General features: G+C 41.3%; 1 protein-coding gene across 2 annotated transcripts; it reads left to right on the top strand.

The window, feature by feature from the left end:
* The first annotated feature begins 421 nt into the window (after positions 1-421).
* STK38L (serine/threonine kinase 38 like) lies at positions 422-19,032 on the top strand. 2 transcript variants are annotated; one of them, XM_038154097.1, is made up of 14 exons: positions 422-566; positions 2,296-2,347; positions 3,609-3,731; positions 4,303-4,386; positions 6,038-6,161; positions 6,706-6,860; positions 7,752-7,854; positions 8,485-8,546; positions 10,047-10,164; positions 10,334-10,457; positions 12,712-12,807; positions 13,693-13,784; positions 14,956-15,128; positions 18,602-19,032. In XM_038154097.1, the coding sequence occupies exons 1-13, from the start codon at positions 433-435 to the stop codon at positions 15,081-15,083; spliced, it is 1,395 nt and encodes a 464-aa protein (XP_038010025.1). In that variant the 5' UTR covers positions 422-432; the 3' UTR covers positions 15,084-15,128; positions 18,602-19,032. The 2 variants fall into 2 exon arrangements, with proteins under 2 accessions (XP_038010025.1, XP_038010024.1); XM_038154096.1 differs by having other exon boundaries at positions 14,956-19,032.
* Positions 19,033-19,624: the final 592 nt, after the last annotated feature.

The raw sequence follows: 19,624 nt of genomic DNA, 5'->3' as shown, positions 1-19,624 counted from the left end.
GAGTCTGAAATTGTCACAGAGTTGTGACAAGTCCAGCTCTGGGAGCTGTCTGATCCTTCTCTCTTCTACCCTTTTTCCTCCCCCAGGCTGAATCCAGGTCTGCCAGAGGGACATTTTCCTTATTTATGGACAAGTACAGCTGGGTGAGCGGCCTGGAGCGTGCAGTGCTCTTTGCTATGATTCACTCTTTGTTTTGCCAACATGTTGTTGTTTTTTAGAGAGTGGGTAGCACACCCTCCTGCTATCTTGGGATAATTTTATAAGGCAGCTTTTAATCGAGTTTCTTATATCTAAAAAACGGTGCCTTTACTGTGAATTCTGGAGTGCCGAAGAACTTGGAGATGGAGAGTGGGAAAGAGGAATATATATTTTTTAAATTTTCTTTTTGAAGTGAGTAATGATTTGACCTGCTCTGTTTCAGTACATGTTACCATGGCGATGACTGCAGGGACTACAACATCCTTTCCCATGAGTAACCACACCCGGGAGAGAGTGACGGTGGCCAAACTCACACTGGAGAACTTCTACAGCAACCTGATTATACAGCATGAGGAGAGGGAAACCAGGTACTGCCTCTGTTTTTTTCTCACCCCTCTGCAGCTTTTCTTGCTGTTTGTTCAAGGGATGGGACAGCTCTGGGAAGTTCTTCTGTATGTGGTGGTAGGGAGTGAATTTCTAGAGGGCACAGGCTGTCTTTGCGGGGACCTGTGAACATCCCAGTCACTGAGTGCTCAAGTAGCTCCATTTCTGATGTTTTCGTGCAATTCACCTCCTCATCAGTTATTTTGTGGAAACTGCTCTGTGCAGGGTGTTAATTCTGCAGTAACGTGAGGTTTCTTCTGTGTGAGGTTGGGGACCTCTGATTCCTCTGCATCTGCCCCAGGGAATGAACTCTGCAGAGCTGCTGAGGAGTGGGAGATTGATTTGGGGTAAGGCAGCAGCTTGTGGTGTCTATTTCTGCCCTGCACCATGGAGCTTATGCCAAGACTCCCAAACCCTGCAGGAGAGAGTGTGTAGGGGATAGAGAACAGGGCTGAGAGGTGTGTGATGGGGTAAGGAAAGGAGGCAAAGAGCAGGTGTGGAAATAAGTGGCAGGAAAGAAATAAGGGGTTGATGATGCAGGGTTTGAGAGGCTCTCAGGTGAGCAGGAAGACTTTTGGGGATAATGTAATCCCAGTCTGTAAATTCTGCTTGGGTGGTGCTGCCTGGTACTCCTTGCATGGGAGTATGGGATGGTCATCATCATTAAGCTTCTCCCAGCAGTGCCCAGTCCTGCTTCTGAGGTGTGAAGAGCCACTTGAATTAGATGTCAGAGCACCCAGTGTTTGACTATAATGAATCTTGTGTTGGATTGTCATTAGTGTGTGAAATTATCATTCCCCTGGTAATCTGTTTTTAATTGAAGGGTTTTCAGTCAAGCAGCAGGGTTTCTCTCTTAATCATATTTGTCATTATTCCATGTAATGAGTTGCTTCTAGTTAGGAGAATAGACTGTCTATCAAGGGCCTGTAATTTAGAGGATCCTACTGTATTTTCCAAAGTGCAGAAAGGCACCAGCAGCTTTTGAATTCTTGTCTGCTGCAGGGAGTAACCAGCCTTCAGAAAGCTGCACCCTGGCAGCTGTAAAGGAGCATCCTGTGGGTGGACAAAAAGGGGTCCTGCAGCCACATTGTCATGTGCTGACCCCCTGACATCTGTGGGGTTATTCCCAGGCTTTGCTCCCCTTTCAGAGCTTCCCAGCCTGGCATGGCACTGGTGGAAGACTTGGAGCTGTGAGCCCTGGCCTGGGCAGGACACTGCAGGGGAGAGGATGATGCATCCGGGGGGAGAGTTTAGTTGGCATGGGAAGAAGGGGAGCAGGACCAGATGTGTGACCAACGGGGAGGTCATCACACAGAGGGGATGGAAGCTGGAGCTGGCTGGCATGTGGGAGATGGAGCTGAGATAGAAATGGTGAAAAAAACCCTATTTTTATTCTGGTTTGTAATCCTAATTGATAAAAACAGCGTTAATTCAACAAGATAGAATCACTCTAATAACATACTTTTTCATATATGTTTAATGCCTGATTCTGCAAGTACATAAGCATGTGCTTAAATATGATTCTACATTTTCCTCAGCTTTGTTCACAAATGAGTGACTGGGTGGAGTGGGGCTGTCTGCCTTCAAATTTCCATCTGAGGCAAATGCTTCAGTACTTAGAGTATGTGAAGCAAAGATGGTGACTTGCTGTGGTGTTATGTTTGGTTTTAATAAATAATAAAAGGTGCAATCCCCTGTTTTTCTCCTTGGCAGGCAGAAGAAGCTGGAAGTGGCTATGGAAGAGGAAGGCCTTGCAGATGAGGAGGTAAATACTGCCTAAGTAACCTTATAAACTGCTTTGCTTTTGTCCCACTGCTTCAGACAGGCATTTGAAGAGCTCACAGAAACATCAGCCAGCATGACAGAAGGTTTTATTTTGTATGTGAGTGTCATCCCTTTAATAACCTGTTTATGTTAGGGGAGCTGGGACTATGCTTGACTGACACTTGCAATAGCTATCTAAGGCTTTTCATGTAACCTGTAGTTCTTATGAGACATGGCTACAGCAAGTAGCTAGCAAGCTTTTCAAAGATTAAAATTGTTAGCTGTTATATTTGGCAAGAAAAAAAAATGGCCCGTGGATAGAAAGCAAAATGCTGAACCATTTTTTTCTTGATTTAAACAATAAACCATCGCACCTTTGCTCCTTTTGGATACAGATGAGGAGGGATCTCAATTTAGTTGCCACCTCTGAGAACTTTGGTCAATAAGTTGCTTTTCTGAGGTTCATTACACCATGTCTGCCTTCAGGATAGGCTGGGAAATAAGTAGGAAGAATGTGTCAGTGCTTCTGGAATTTTTGTGCCTGCTATAACTCCTGAGAAGTGGGAATATGAGTGTGGGTGTGTATTGCCATCTTGTGGCTTTAAAGGATGCTGTAATCCCAGCACAGAGTCTGGCAGGTGCCTGATCCAGGGACCTCCTTAGCAGAGTCTGAGATCTCAGCATCTTTGGGTGTAGCATTTATCTTCTCTCAGGGTGAATCCTGGTGACATTTTCATCAGACAAAAGAGATGGTGGCATTTGGACAGATTTTTTTTCAGAATTGAGTGCTTGCCTGCCATAAACCAAATGGATTTTTTTGTAGTTCTGTAACCAGTGCCTCTGCTGCTTGCTAAGCTCCTTGTTGCCTGTCATCACTTGGGATACAAGTTTCAGCTTTTACTGGTCCTTCATACTGCCCAAAATGAAGAGTCTGTGCCTCAGGCAGTAACTTTGGCCTTGGGACTGATACACTTTGTTTGGACCAGTATGATAGTTTTTCTTCATAATTTTTCTTTTTTAATAACTAAGTAATAAAATTAAAATACCACCACCAACCAAAAAAAAGGTGGGAAACTGTGCCTGAGGCTTCTACAGAAAAGACCATTCTCAAGAATTATACTTTGAGAAATCCTGAAAGAAATGTAGAAAGAGAAGTTTTTCTCCTGTTGGGATTCCAGAGAACAACTTCCCAGGAAGGGAGGGTGCATATCTTGACTCTCTACCGCCAAATGACTGACAGATTCTTGTGCCTGTGTCCTCAGAAAAAGCTGCGCAGGTCACAGCATGCTCGCAAGGAAACGGAGTTCCTGCGGCTCAAGAGGACCAGGCTCGGCTTGGATGACTTTGAGTCTTTGAAAGTCATAGGAAGAGGAGCATTTGGGGAGGTTTGTATCATTCTTGCTTGAACAGGAGATTAAAATGGGATTGACCACTGTAGTGAAACATTCTAATGCCAATTTGATTAATTGTTTTATTGCAGAATGGCAGCTATTTGTGCCATTCTTCAAGTGTGATAAGTCTGGTGATTAATCACATGCATTGATTTCCCAAGGCTTCTGGAAAGACACTTAGTTTCCCATGGTTTCCCACACTGATGTTGCCCACATGGCCCTCTGCAAGTATGGATTTGCAGTGGCACAGCCCCTCTTGGTAAACCTCCTTTCTGCCCTGTGTCACATCAGTTATTTCTCCTGAATTTTAACCTACACAGTCCAAGCTACCTGGAATTCAGGTAGCCTTCTTCAGTGTGCCTTCTGACTTTTCCTAAAACAAAAACTGTACCTCATTCGTGTTAGTGTTGTATATGGTGCAGAATAATTCCTTTTTCAGTATTTAACATATTTAAATGTGTTTTTAAATATTTAACAAGAGAACTTTTCCATACCTGATAACTGGGAGCCTTCCAGTGGATTTCTGATGCAGAGAAGACTGACTGGGTTCTCTCTCTTGGTAAAGGTCCGCCTTGTTCAGAAGAAGGATACAGGTCACATTTATGCAATGAAGATACTGAGAAAAGCAGATATGCTGGAGAAAGAGCAGGTTTGTGATCTCTAAGTCCCCTAAATTTCAAACTTACCCTTTCTAGAAAATGTTTTCCACCTTCCAAAGCCTTTACAATGGTCTGGCTGAGTCTGTGCTGTTGCTACCACAGCACAAAAGCAGCAGGAGTTAGGAAATAAGGTCATGCAACTGCATTTAAAAATTTTTTTCTTTACAACTAATTTGGAAGAGTGACTAAGATTTTATTTTTCTCCCCTTATCAACACGGAGCTTATAGTACTGAATCTGTAAAACTGCAATTCAAGGAAAATACTTCTGGAAAAATGATCCTGTGCCAAAGTAAAAACTGAGGTATTTGATTTTTTTAAAAAGAAAACCAGCAGAAATCACATTGTTCATCAGCATTGTCTTCCCTGGGTTTGCTTTATAGCTCGGTTAATCTTGTTGGGGGTTTATTTGTTTTGATTTTGTTAGTTTGGTTGGTTTTTGCTTTTACTTTTTAGCTAACAATTCACTGTGAGTACACAGCAAGTACTTTAGCACCACAAAGCAAAGAAATCAAGGGTGGGTGTCTCAGGAGACAAAAGAGAACTTTTTTTCATACTAGTCCAAACCTTACCCATCATTTGTACATCATTTCTCTGCAGTAGTGGTACTTTTTTTTCCTGACACAGATTATTTTGTCTCCTGCAGCCCATGCCCTGAATTTAGGGAAACAGAGGAGAAGCAGGGTGTGCAGAGCAGCCAGGATTTGTGTGGTGCTGCCCCCATTTCAGAACCTGATGTGGGAAGGAGTCTGAGCTCATGCTCTAAATTCAGTTTGAGACAGTGATCTTCCCTGGCCAGTGTTTATCTGCTGGAATTTTCATTGCCTGCCTTGTTCTGTGGAGAGGCAACAGAGGACACGCCTTCAAAAAAAAAGAAATCTTATAGTGTTTTTTTTTCCCCCAAGCCTGGTAGCACTGGGAGAAATCCTGGCTATTTTTGGGCCAAGTTTTCCTGTTGTATTTTGGAGCTGGATTGAGGAGTTGAGGGTGGAAAGAAGTACTTTCTAATGAGACTAAATAAAGCCAGATAAATCCAGGCTGGAGGGTCTCCTGCAGAGGGAGAACCTTTGCCCCATGCAACCCTGTGACAAGATTCATGTGAAAATGTTCCTCACCAGTAGAACTAGGGAACAGATGCAGAAGACTATTTGCTGCTTTTCTTACAGCTGTCAAGAAATATTTTTCCATGCATATGTCTTTAATTTTTCCTCCAGGATGAGGGTATGTTGTAGTGAAAACACATACCCCTCCTCCTATTTCCATTATTCTTAATTTCCAGCAAATTATGGGGTAGCAGCTGTTCATGTATTTTCCAAAACTTTAGCTGTAACTGGAATACCCTGAGCAAGGTCAGATATTCCTGAACTCGCTTGTACTTTTTCCACCAGCTTTGTCAGTTCTTTCTAACAAACAGAGCCAGCTTAACAAGCTGTACCTTGTGTTTCTAGAGAAACCCTAGGATCTTGTAAAAAATAATGGAAAATATGAGTATGGAAAGACCTAGAAAAATAGTTCCTTTGCTAAAGGTCATGAAAATGTGCTGTAGGGCTAGGAATGTAATGTGATGTTCCTTGTTGAAATATTTCAATATTTACCCTTTAATAATAATGATAATAATAATAATAATTTTTTTTTAATTTTAGGTGGCCCATATCAGAGCAGAAAGAGATATTTTGGTTGAAGCAGATGGAGCCTGGGTAGTGAAAATGTTTTACAGCTTCCAGGATAAAAGAAACCTTTACCTGATCATGGAGTTTTTACCTGGAGGTAAGCTGGGTGCTGTGGCATCAGGTGATACAGGTACTTCTTCCTTAGCTTTTGTTGGGAGCTTTATAAAATATTAGAAACAAACATGCTGTATATTTTGTGAAAATAAAAATGTTAGCACTCTTTTAAATGAAGTTCCAGTCATGTGACCATTCTTGATTTTTATGGGAAGGAAAAAGATTGAAAGCATATTAAAAAGACTTGAATTAAATAATTATTTTAATAGAAATTTCTGCTTTTTACAATTGAGACTGTTAACAGTAAAAGCAAACCAGAAGAAAAGCCCTTGTTCAAACAGTTTGTGCAATAAATTTAACGTGTGTAAAAATCCACTGTATTTTCCTGGGCCGTTCAATTAAAATTCCTGTTTAGGATTTTTAACTAAAAAAGTAAGTTTGGTTTGTAGGTCCTTGCAGTAATAATTTTATGATTAGTTACTGTAAGACCAGTTACAAGGTTAAATTTGGATTCTACTGGCGTTTCTTACAGTTTTGTGATTTAAAATGTTCTGATCTCTAAACTGTATTTTCTTCTCTTTGATGAGGTGACATGATGACCTTACTAATGAAGAAGGACACTTTATCAGAGGAGGAGACCCAGTTTTATATTTCTGAGACAGTGTTGGCCATCGATGCCATTCACCAGTTGGGATTTATCCACAGGGACATCAAGCCAGACAATCTCCTGCTGGATGCCAAGGCATGTACTGGGCTCACCAACTGCTGGTGCTTCCAAGATCCCAGGCTGCACATCCTGCTGCAGAGCAGTGAGAGCCACTAGTGCCACCCCAGAGATTTAAACTGGCTGGAGGGAAGGCTGGGAACGCAAATGTATTTTCTCTGGAGAACACTAGTATGTTTAAACAAAGCCAAATCTTACTCGGAAGCCTTTTAAGTATTTTAAGGCAAGGCTTTGGAAGGAAAAAGCCCCACTCAGGGTGACCAGATGCTGATATTCATACACATTAAAAGATGCATCATTCCTTTCATGCATCTTGAAGTAGCTGCGGACAATTCAGACAATTCTAAATGTTCAGTTCCTACAGTTACATTTATTTCATCACCCACTCACCTGTGGAAACTCCTTCAGTTAGACTGACCATTCTGGCCATGAAATGCACCCAGTCAGCATCACCAAATCATGGAATTATACAGGTTGGAGAAGATCTTTAAGATCACAGAGGCCAGGCATTATCCCAGCATGCACAGGTCTGTCAGGTTTGATGGGTTCTATCAGCACTGATATCTGGAAATCTGATGAAAGCCAAGGTTACTATCAAAACAAAGGAAAGGAATTTGGTCCTGGAGGCTTGCTCAGTCACAGTGGTATCCAGTTCAAAACAAAACCAGGCAAAGTAGCTGCCCTCAACTGTTGGGAAATTGTAGATATGACCATTCCTGGGAGGCCATAGCCTGTTGGAGAGAAAACAGACCCTTCCAGTACACCAAGGTTCAGTCTTTGCTTCCCTGCTTGTCCTGTGCCAGTCCATCATGGCCTGAGAGGGCATGTGCAGTGATTAAAACTCTTTTTTTCCCCCAAGCACTACCTATCTAAATAACGGTTTTGTGTTCTCTGATTATGTTTTTTTAGGGACATGTAAAGCTGTCTGATTTTGGGCTCTGCACAGGTTTAAAGAAAGCTCACAGAACAGAGTTCTACAGGAACCTCACACACAACCCACCAAGTGACTTCTGTGAGTATGAGCTGTCCTAATTGAACATGTAAATGGTTTTGAGCTGCAGCTGTACATTGTACCTGTGTTTCTGCTGGGATAAGCAAGATGGGGCAAGCTGATTGCATTTAATTGGAAAACTGGAAATGCTTGTTCCCTGGGTCATGGGAGCCTTTCACAGGCAAGAAACGATGATTTCTGCAGTGGTCATGTATTTTTGCATATTCATACACAGATATGAATACACATAATGTAATGTATCTATATTGTAATGTATTTTTCATTATGTTAGTGAAGTTACAGAACGGCTCTTTCAGGAGGGACATGGATTCCATGTGCCAAAGGACTGAAGTTAGTGACAGTCTCATGAAACTTTTCAGAAGCTGATCTAAAAATTTTAACAAGTTCCAATTTAGAATTGCTGATGTGTCCTACTTACATGAGTTTCAGCTGTGCATTGGACAGTAGTTATCTTCATGTTCCCATTTTCAGTTATAATTAAGTATTTGTTTCTAGACTAGGGTCCTAAATATACAAGATTTATATATAGATATATATATAAAAGATACTTAATAACTGGAGCCCTATAAATCTTTTTTCTCTTAATTCCCACAAATACACTTGTTATTTAATAACTGCTTTGTAAATTAGCATTTCAGAATATGAACTCAAAGAGGAAAGCAGAAACATGGAAGAAGAACAGGCGACAGCTGGTGAGTTAAATAATATATAATTCTTGATTTGCTTTTAAACTAGTTAGAGGGAGTGTTAAATTAAAACTCAGTGCTAATGCTCCTGGTTTTTAAAACCTGTAAGGCTCTGATATGTGGCTCTCTACAAGCTCCCAAAATCACAAATAACTCAGGAGGGGGTTCAGGTTGGAATAGCAAGACCCTGCATTTCTCTGTGCCTTTGTTTGCCTTGTGAGCATCTGGTCCAAGCCCTCAGGTGTCCTCAGCCCCGTGGCCAAGCTGTGTCTGGGGCTCTCTGCAGCACTGGCCTGGTGTAGACAGTGCGGACTCATGGCTGATTCCTGCAGCCCGGTCACAAGCAGATGTGTGGCTGCAGAATTCCTTTTCAGAAAGCTCTGGGGAATTCCCATTCTGCTGAATTGGAATGTGGTGGAAAGGCTGTAGGAGAGTGTTGGTGCTGGAGTGTTCCAGTCTGGGTTTGTGGTGAGGAGTGGTCAATAATGGGGGGACTTGTGGCATAAACTGAACCAAAGCAAAGTGTCTGTCAGCCATGGCCTTTCAGACTTCCATCCCTGCCCATGATTTTCACCAAAAAAACCTCAACTCTCAAATTTTGGGACTCTTAATTTTTCCACACCCTTTTTAAAAAGTGATCTACTGCAGTATTCCCCAAAAGCTTTTGGGTGGTCTCTTCTTTCCTCATGGGACAAAATGAGATTACATTGCAGCCACCACGCTGCCTCATGGGGCTGTATTTCACAGCCTTATTCCAGCCTGGAATTAGATCCCTGAAAAGAATTTATCTCAAGTCCAGTAAAGGCTGATGTGGCAGAACTGTGTGGTGACGAACAGTCCCACAGATACAATAAAAGGCCAAAATGACAACTTGCATTAACACTGTTAGGAAAGGAACCATGTTTTGAGTTTTTCATTGGTTCAGTCCTAAATATCTGAGGTCTGTTCAATAAAACAAAGTGTTTCTTTATGGTCAGACAAATTAATGTAAAATACTTTTTGGCAAAACTGCTTTTGGGGGACTTTTCTATTCTTTAAGGGTATTTTTTTGTTGGATTTTGGGTTTTTTCTCTCCCTCCTGCCCCATGGAAGATTTTTCATCAGTAAAGAGAAATTCCTAATACATGGCTTGTGTATGAGTGCCACACCTGGGAATCTACCACTGATTATGTCTTTAAAAATAAACAAAGACCACAACAATAGAACTTCTTGGGTATTTTTGTAATGCAGCTACCTGAAACTTAAGCTAAGATGACCTTCTGATATTGCAGTTGCAATAGTCTATGATTTCATCACATTAAAGAGGATTATTTCCATTTATTTTTGAGGTTCTCTGTATTTATTAATATAAAAGAATAATATTCTTGGGACTTCAGTTCCTGTGAATTCTCAAATTAAGCATTCTTGCTCACCCAAACAACAAGGTCCTGTATGTAAATCCCCAGGAAAGTGTAAAGTGTAAAACCACAGTATTTCTCTTTCAAAGAGATTATTCCTTTTTTCTAGGCATATTCTACTGTGGGAACTCCAGACTATATTGCTCCAGAAGTGTTTATGCAGACTGGGTACAACAAGCTGTGTGACTGGTGGTCCTTGGGAGTGATTATGTATGAAATGCTAATAGGTATGTTAAAATCCCCAACTTAAGAGTTGTTCAAAGGTAACAGGGTCCATTTGTTCAGAAGATAAAACCTCTGGCTAAAACTTGTTATATTTGGGAGCCCCAGTGACAAAAGCAGAGGCTCAGGTCACTGCTCTCCTGGAAAAAGTTTAAATTTTTTTTGTTTGTGCAGGGTATCCACCTTTCTGCTCAGAAACGCCACAAGAGACTTACAGGAAAGTTATGAACTGGAAAGAAACGTTGGTATTTCCTCCAGAGGTGCCCATTTCGGAGAAAGCAAAGGATTTGATTCTAAGGTGAGTAAGAAAAACCCGATTCTGGCCTCTTGCCCAGCCAGTGTCATCTTCCATCAGGGTAAATTCCTGTTGTGTGTAAAGGAAGCTTTATGTTGGAGGAAAGGCTGGTTTCTTCTGTCACCATCCCTGATTGATTTTTTAAGTCTTTTTCTCTTTGCCACTTATTTACCATGAAGGAATAAGCTGGAATGATCTTGATTTGTACCATAAGGAGAAACAGAGACCAAAAATAAAGTGATCAACACAAAATTTTTTTCTTCTCTGAGGCAGCAGGAAAATAACCACTCACCAGCATTTAATGCACTGAACAGAAATCTTGGGATGTTTTGGATTTACTCACTTTGTTCAAAATCCCAGTTTTTAGTTTGCATTGAGGTTTTTGTGAAGGTTTTGGTGACACGGTTGGGCAGAAATGACCCTCTTGTAAAATTTTACAGAAATTACCTCATTTAACAGAAATTACCCAGGGTTTGGGGGGCACATTGGTTTTGGATTTGATATTTTTTTCCTTTTCAAAGCTAATGCTATAGCCTTATATAATTTTGTTACAGGTAAAAAGGGGAATGTACTTCACAAAACTAGAATTTATAATTAGTTCCAGCAGTGCTCCAGTAACCTACAAAAACATTACAAAAACAAGAAGCAGTTATCCTGCATCCAGCTAGTGATACTAACAGCTCAAATAATTGAATTGTCACTAATTGTCATGAATAAGTCTGTGTCAAACAGTTAATATTGCATTTTCAGTATCTATTTCTCTACTGTTCTGCTCAACCTTCCTTGTCAACATCCCAAGTTCTCTGCTGAACAGAGTAAAACATTACTGCTGAGGATTTCTTTCTCCTCCATCCTAGCTGTGTTTGGGGAATTTTTAGGGATTTCAGTGTATTTGCATGTCTTGCTCATGCATCTACCTATACAATGACTACTTGAATTTATCAGTTTGCCTCCACAAGAGAAGGGTTAAAATTGGGGTAGAACATCTTAATTATAGGTAATCTATTAAAATGAGGTCAAAACAGGTTGGACAGCAACCACCTGGGCATTTTGGGTACTTTGTCCATTACAGCTTGGACAAGTTAGGCAACGTGTGTTTTAGCTTAAAGGGAGATGCAGATAAAGCTTAGGGGTTATGGATAGAGATAAATCCAAATTAAAACAACCTCAAGTTCAGACAAAGCCTGGCAAATCCTGTGGCTGAGTGTTGTTACAGGTTTGAGGTCTGTTGTTAGTCCTTGGCACCACCCAGCCTGCTGGGCTGCAATATAAATACAGGGAGGTTTCCTTCTCCACTGACACCCATCTACAAGAAAAATAACTTTAATTTATAACTGGATACAGTTTATAGCCTAATCTGCTGTGCTATATATGCAGAAGATGCATGGGATTTAATGAACTCCTAGGCAAATGTTGGTATTCCCATCACCTGGATGAGATACTTGAAAGGCTTTTCCAGTCCAGAGGAGAAGGATCAGCGTCTGCTGCTCCCTGGAACAAATCCCTGAGGTCTCTGAGTTGCTGTCAGAGAGCTTTCCACCTCCCTATTTTCCTTCTTTAGGATTTTAGGCTTTTCCTTCTGGCCTGCTGGAGCAGGTAACAGTCCCCATCTCACCAATCCTCTGTCTCCAATTTCACTATTTTCTTCCTGCTATTTCATGGCTGCTTCTCATAAACTGACAATTTCTTGTGGGATCTGAGCTGAGGTTATGCAAAAGGCTGTATCAGAAACAGGCCCTGGGTCTTTGCACCAGCTGCACCTCTGAGGAGAGGGAAGGGCGAGAACAGGGACATGGCATGTTTGTAATGGGCTGGCTCACTGGGATTCCAAAATAAGACATCAGAGAGTAGTCCTGATTTACTAAATATATCTATTCTTCTTAGTTTGACTTTGAAACAGGGATGTTTAAATAGTTGAAAACATGCGAGGGCAGTTCTCAGTGGTAGGGATTTGAGCCTCCATTCCAAACTGATTTTACAGGACCAGAATATGCAGCAACTTTTCACAGACCTGGAAGATGGGCATGCAGCAGTTTAGAAAAGGTGTCAGTTATTGGCATCATAGTTTTTTGTTTCAGGATTTAGCAATGTTCTGCTTCTACTATTTCCCTTCTCTCCTAGATGCAGTGGGCTGCTTTGATGTTACCCCAAGTGGTGAAACAATTTGACAGAACTTCATGAAATTATTGATACTGGATACTGTTGCTTCTGTTGGAATTTATTGTAATATTCCCTTTGTTTTTTTCCCCTTTTCCAGATTTTGTATCGACTCAGAAAACAGAATTGGTAGCAATGGAGTAGAGGAAATAAAAAGTCATCCATTTTTTGAAGGAGTAGACTGGGGACATATCAGGTATGTATATACACACATGTTTTATAGGAAGAATAAAAGCCATGAAAGCAAGAATTTCACGTAGTGTGATGTCAAGGACAATTATTTCCAATTTACCTTTCATTTTGAAAGGTAGCTACTTGTAGTAGTGGGGTGACACTGAAGGTTTTCTGGCCTTGCTGACATGCATAGAAATGGCCAGAGTTTAACTGACTTGAGATACCTCAGATTATTCCAGACTGCCCAGAACAGAAAGAAATTGTTGTAGGGTGGCTGTGGATTTAATTGTAAGTGTAGTAATTAGAGCTGTGGTGAGTTTACAGGTGTAAATCACTGCCTTTCCCACAGTGCTGTGTCCCAGTGTGCATGTTTTGCTGGCACAGATTCCTTGGGCACTTTGAAAAGCCACCTTAAAACTCCTTCAAGGGCTTCTTCATTGTGGAGGTGCTGAAGCAGAGCCAGCCTGGTTTGGGAGAGAGATGCTGAATGTCACAAAGAGGAGCCACAGTCCAAAGGTTTTGGATGAGGTCCAGGCTGATGAACACTGGAATTGTAAAGCTCTGGGTGCTAGTGCAGTCCTGCTAAGCTGGGTTTGTGAAACTGGGTAACCACAGTGGTGGCTGGTGACAAGATCAGGGTGATAGCTGTGTGGCAGATAAGTGCTCTCTCAATGGGAAAATGATGTTTGCCCTAAGCCTGCCAGGAAGACACCAATGGGGTTAGGGAACCAAGCAATCTCCCCATAGTGTCAGCAAACAGGAGAGTCAGATTCATCTGTGATGCACTCAGTAGAACCCTTGTGCTCTGCATTAAGGGAAGCTTTAAGTATAAAAAGCTAAGTTAAAATGGAACTTATTGTCTCATTTCCCAACATTCACTCTTCTCTTCATGTATTTTTATTTGCAGGGAAAGACCAGCTGCAATCCCTATAGAAATCAAAAGTATTGATGATACTTCCAACTTTGATGAATTTCCTGAATCAGACATTTTACAGCCAGGTGAGACTGCCATTGTAAATTTCAAATCTCCATCTGTGATGTGCCAGAATACTGCACAGATGCCTTTGTTGTTGTTTATATTAATTTTTCTAATGACCCAATCAAGTTAGTCTGTAGATCAAGTCTCTATATTTTCTTTGAAATATAAGTGTTAACCTGTGATCTCTCATAGCTGCAAAGCCCAGAGATTTTTAAGAGTCCAGACTCTTGGTAAAAATGGTTTGCACAGGTAGTGAGTACAGAAAACAGTGGAGTTTTCTGCCAGGCAGTCTGTCTAACCAGATTCTGGTAAAACATCATGCACTGATTTGCTTTTCATCTTCAGTGACTTTTGAGGTTTGTGCCAAACATAACTGTTGAGATATTTGTGGGTAAGAATTTTCAGAGAGTTGATTGCTTAACACAGTATTTGATGAACCTAAGTTGCTCTGTAAATCACTTCAGGGTTTTTTTTAGTTGTTTATTTCTATTGACAAGTTACAGAAAATTTTTGTATGTAAAAGACTTGGTTCTGTGACATACAAATAATCCCAGGTCAAACTGTTTTCAGTTACTTGAAGATTGGCACATGATTAATTGCTGTCTGCTAAGTGTAGCTGTGCTAACAGCCATAAGAATTATCCAAAAGCTGTTGCTTTTTTTTTTTTTTTTTTTTTTCCTGAAATGGCTTTTCTTTAATGGTGAGGAAGTTTGTCCTTTTAATGCAAAGCAACCCTTCTCCAGTCCAAAACTGGCTATGTCCATATTTGGATAATGCCAAGAACATTTGTATTATTTTGGCATTTCAGACCCACTGAAAATGGTACTGTACGTGTAGATACCTAAAAATCAGAACATCAGAAATGTCATGAGGTTTGTAATTGTGTATCCTGCAGGTGTGTTTGAGGCTTCTGTCAAGGTATGGAAACCTGGTAGAGTATGTACACGTAATTAAAAAAAAAAAGGCAAAACAACCCCCCCCCTTTTTCTGCTTCAGAGTTCTATGCTGAAATTATTACTCAGACCATTGACAAAAGGCAAGTGACCTGATTACAAGCAGGATTTCTTCCAGGAGTTTCTGCTGACTAAGGAAATAAGAGTTCAGGGCTGTTTAGCTGTGTGAAAAGTCCTCTCAGAAGCAGCCTGGGTTTTAACTCTTTTAATGTGTGTTTGTTTGTGTTCTGAATTCTAGTGCCAAACACGACGGAACCTGACTACAAATCCAAAGACTGGGTTTTCCTCAATTACACCTACAAGAGGTTTGAAGGGCTCACCCAGCGTGGCTCCATCCCTTCCTACATGAAAGCTGGGAAGTTGTGAAACAGAACACAACCCCCCAAAGGAAATTGCAAACACAAACCTCAGGTAGCTGCATCACCAGGCCCACTTGGCATTAGTTATCAACACATCAACTCTGGTGCGCATCGATTTCACATGGAAATTCTACAGGATTAGGATTTCTAAGACTACTACAGGAATTAGTTGGCAGTGCCAGCTGGCTTTTTTTTTTCCTTTCCTTTTTTTTTTTTTTAATATTTGAATATTTTTGTTAACTTTATTATACAAAGGTACTGGAATAAAAGGAATGTGCATCGCTTTTCCTGCACTGCCTACGTGTGGATAATGGTTAATTATGCCTCTCTGTACTGTGGCTTTGTTTGTACTGTAAACCATCTAATCTACCCAGGAGGGAAACATATCATTTGATGCAGCATTGGTGTTGTACTGCTCAGCTGGTGGGGTTTAGATATGCAGTATAAAGAAAACTGTCCACATTTGCAAACCTCTCTGAGCAGTTGCTCAGACCATTTGTGGTCTGCAGATACCCCATGAGTGTAGCACATGGAATTATTTTAAATAGCAGTGTCCTCTGGGCCTCCTTGTGTCCTGTGTGCCCTCTCTTGTCCTGAGTGCAGGACATTATCAGCCCTTTATCATCATCCCTTTTGTCCCTTTTCCCACAGTGTGTGGCAGTGAGGCAGTCCCTGTGATCTGTGTAGTGGTATTTCTGCTTAAAATAATAGTTGGCAGTATTGCTATTAGAGGTGATGATGCCTGCTGGCAATTTCAGAAGAAAAAAGCAATCTGAATAAAAAGTATCAATATTTTTAGCAGAAGGGAAACACTCTGATAGGAAGTTTTGAGGAGATGGCAGAGTCTTCAAGACTGCATTCCTGCCTCTGCTCTAAAGCAGATCATCTTTGAGATGCTCATAATTCAAACATTCTCTTCTCTCTGTGCAAAATGTGCTCTAGAGAAGTGATCAGATTGGTGCTTTTTCTTTTTTTTTTCTTCCCTGAGCAACTGCAGGCAGAAGGGATCCTGCTCTAACTTCTCCAGAATTGTAGCCTCTGCTCACATAGAGGAAACTGAGTGTCCCACTAGATTCAGGTTCTCCAGTGGGCTCTTTTTCTTCCAGGATCTCCACTTGGCATGGCTGTGGGATTAGAAGGGAACAGCTGAGCCTGCAGCTCAATTTCCAGGGACCACCTAAATGTTCTTGTGGCCAGTCTGCAGGATGGTGACAATCTGACAGCTGAGCCAGGTGTCTTTTCCCCAGGCAAAGGAAACAGAAGCAGAAATACCTCCATGTGCAGCCTCTGGTTTTGTTCATCAGCCTAGCAGCAGTTCAAGACCGAGTTGTACTCCCTGAGCAGTTTGCAATTATGTGGTTACTGGTGACTTTCTCTGCCTGTACTTACAGCTTATCTGCAGGGCTTTGAATCTGTCACAGTACAGTAGAGATCTCTGCTGTCATTTTCTGGTCGAAAGAGACATACAGCACTGAACAACTCCCCTGTGGCTGAACAAGCAGAGTCACTGTTGCTGTCTCCCTCCTCTGAACACCAGTGAAAGGCACCTTAAAGCCTCTGCAGCCCCTTCTCAGTGGAGCATATGATGTTTTGGCATACAGCAGGAAAGATTCCACTGGACAGACTTTTTTAGCAATATGGAAACTACTGTTATGAAGCCATTAGAGAAATATTTATTGCTGTTAGGCACTGTGGTATCAGCTGTTCTGAATTATTTGTATGCTCTGAAAAACACACTGGGATGTTGATCTGTTGCATAAGAGCCCATTTGCCAGCAAGATTTCTGTGCATCAGTGCCTGTGATGAGCAGGTATTCTTCCCTGATCCAGCCAGGATCCCTGATCCAGCCTTTCCTCCACAGTTTTGTCTCCCTTGAAGCATCTAATATCTGTCATTTACACCACACAGTTTCAGTCTTCAGCTCCTCAGAATAGAGGAGTAGCCACTGCCTCAGGCCCATCCAGTATTAGAGCAAAGCTAAGCTGAGCTTCTGCCTGAATGCTGACTGAGGTGGGAACAACTCCTTGATCTCCCAGATTTGCTTCCCAGACCTTACACTAATTAACATCCCTGTACTGCTGTTGAGGCAAGGTCCTTAAAAATTCTCCAGTGTTGTTCTTAGCCTTGTCAGTGTGCTGAGGCTCCACCTGTGGCCATCCAAAGGCTGTAGAAAAATAAGAATTGACTTAAATATGCCTTTCAGGCATCGTTCTGCCAGTGCCCCAACAGCTCCTGAGCGTTCTCTGCAGAGGAAATGCCTTTCTGAAGACCTCGACTTCAAAACAGGGAAACTCAGGCAGAAAAAAAAAAATCCTGAGATGAAAATTTGGCCCCAAAGGACACTGCTATTCAAAATACTTTTCATTGGTTTTAGTTTCATCCATGGGGCACCGTGTGCACTGGAATTGGAATTCCTGCAACCACCACCTTTCAGAAGAGCACAGTAACCCCATTAACATGACCTGCAAAGAAGTCTTTGCTCAAACTTGTTGAGACAAGCTCAGTTTCATGGAAACTGCAAACGCTCAGTGATACTGGTGATTTTTTTTTTCCTGTGAGGCTTAGGGGAGGACAAAGAAATACACAATTAATTTAAAGCTATCTATTAAACAACTATGTCTGTACATACTGGTTTACAAACACGGGAAAAAGCTCAACCCTTCTACTTGCAACACTAATGATAATACTAATTTAAAACTGCAGATGATTAATCATATCAGTGCTTACATAGGAGTTATATCCATAAGGAAACAGCTTGCAGCCTATCTAGCATAAACTCCTGTATTGTGGTAGTTGAGTTTTAAAAACTTTTTTTATAAACATAGCATTATTTTAATCAGTAAGTCAAGTTAAACAATATTAACTACTGCTTTTAGGATGATAGGGGGCTTTTTTGAAAGGTGAAACTGTGACACTGTACTGGATTAAAGAGAACAGCTTGTTAATCTACACTGGCTTTCAAAAAAAAAAAAGTGCAACATATCTTTAATTTTGTTATTTCTGTCTGAATCCTTTGGATGGTTGTGTGTTTTCCTTTGGCAATGTTTGTCACTGTGCCATTTATTTTTCTTATTCTTGGAGTACCAAAGATCCTGAAATGGCTTGATGATTGCAATCACGTGAAAATTTATTTTCTGGAAGTATGTTTTGTTAAACTTTTGTTAAAACACTAAATTGTGTATGCAAATTGTTATCAGAGGTTTGCTGGGATGTTTACCTATTCCAGCAGGGAAAACTTGAGTGCATCGATGGAAGTGGAGAGCCTGAATCCAAATTCTGGATTGGAATTCCCTGAAAGTGGGGAGGAAGCTTGGATTGGGAACTGCAGCTGAGCTTTTGCACTTCGTTCCATCTCCAATCAGTATGACTGAGTGGCCTTAGGTTAAGGACATCAGCAGAGGTTGTCTCATGTGCAAAAGGAGTTAAAAAAAAATCGCCAGCATTCAGAAATCAAATCTTGTTCATACTGCATTTGCACTGTTCAATTTGCCTTGCTGGAGAGTTATAGAAGTGTTATTTTTATAGGTCAATTGTTCCCCACCTGAGCCGTTGGAGACAGTCTGGGATAAGGGCATCTCCTGGGGGGAGTTCAGCCGGGGGCACCAAGAATGGCCACCAGGAACAGCACACAGCTCTGCTGTCAGCTCCTTCCCCAGGGCTGACATTCCTCCTGTGCCCAGCAAGCAGGGAATGCTGCAGTCTAGCCCAGGTAATGCTTAGGAAGTGCTCTCACTTTCTCAATAACACAAGCAATTACAGGCGTTGTAACACACTGTACCTTGTCCTTTACTGTTGGGATCTCACAGTAGCTCGTTCTTGGAGTCAAAATGCAACTGCTATATTTTTCCTAGACTGTTTCATTAGTTGTGGTTGGGAAAGTTACATGGAAGCATTATAAAAATTTATATGAGGCTTTTTACAGCATTTGAAAATAAAAGTAGCATTCTTTTTGTAAAGTTGCAGTTTTCATTTCTTTCATCCTGGTGTACTGGATTTCTTTTCCAGAGAGGGAGACATTTAAGGAATTGAGATCCTATTTTGATTCCCATCTGAATTCCATGGACAACAAAACACCCCAGTGTTGTTACACTCAATCAGAAGGTAGAGAAAGCAAATATTGACTTGTCCAACCTGCAGTCACGTGAAGAAGCTACTTCTCAAATGGTTACTGATCTTCTCCAGAGTCTTATCTTCCCCATAGGCTGTAATTTATCTAGGAAAGGCTTCCAGGGGCAGTTGTGTTCTTTGATCCACTATGGAAGCCTTTCTTTCCTACTGTTCCACTTTCCCTGCCAAGTTCAGAGCAGCAGCAGCAGAAGCACTGAAAGTTGTGTAAAAAGATGATCAGAATGGAGCAGCTGAAAGCCAAGAGAAGTGAGCAGACACTGCCTGGCCTTGTCTAGAGCCCTCCTGAGAAGAACAGGAGGCCTCCCTCCCTCCACTCCAGAACTGCTGCTCGCAGTAAAGTAAAAATGCAACAGAATTTTGCAAATTCTATTTAATGGGGTCACCCTTTTCTTCCCTTGACTCTGCATGATTGTATGGCAG

The sequence above is a fragment of the Motacilla alba genome, chromosome 1A, assembly GCF_015832195.1.
Source record: "Motacilla alba alba isolate MOTALB_02 chromosome 1A, Motacilla_alba_V1.0_pri, whole genome shotgun sequence".
In the NCBI taxonomy this organism is placed as follows: domain Eukaryota; kingdom Metazoa; phylum Chordata; class Aves; order Passeriformes; family Motacillidae; genus Motacilla; species Motacilla alba.
This window is presented reverse-complemented; position numbering and strand designations above follow the sequence as displayed.

Bases quoted from the DNA above. Each gene is read 5' to 3' on its own strand.
- STK38L (XM_038154097.1), top strand. From the start codon at position 433: ATGGCGATGACTGCAGGGACTACAACATCCTTTCCCATGAGTAACCAC. The intron at 567-2,295 runs GTACTGCCTCTG...TCTCCTTGGCAG, and splicing joins CATGAGGAGAGGGAAACCAG to GCAGAAGAAGCTGGAAGTGG. The intron at 10,165-10,333 runs GTATGTTAAAAT...TTGTTTGTGCAG, and splicing joins TATGTATGAAATGCTAATAG to GGTATCCACCTTTCTGCTCA.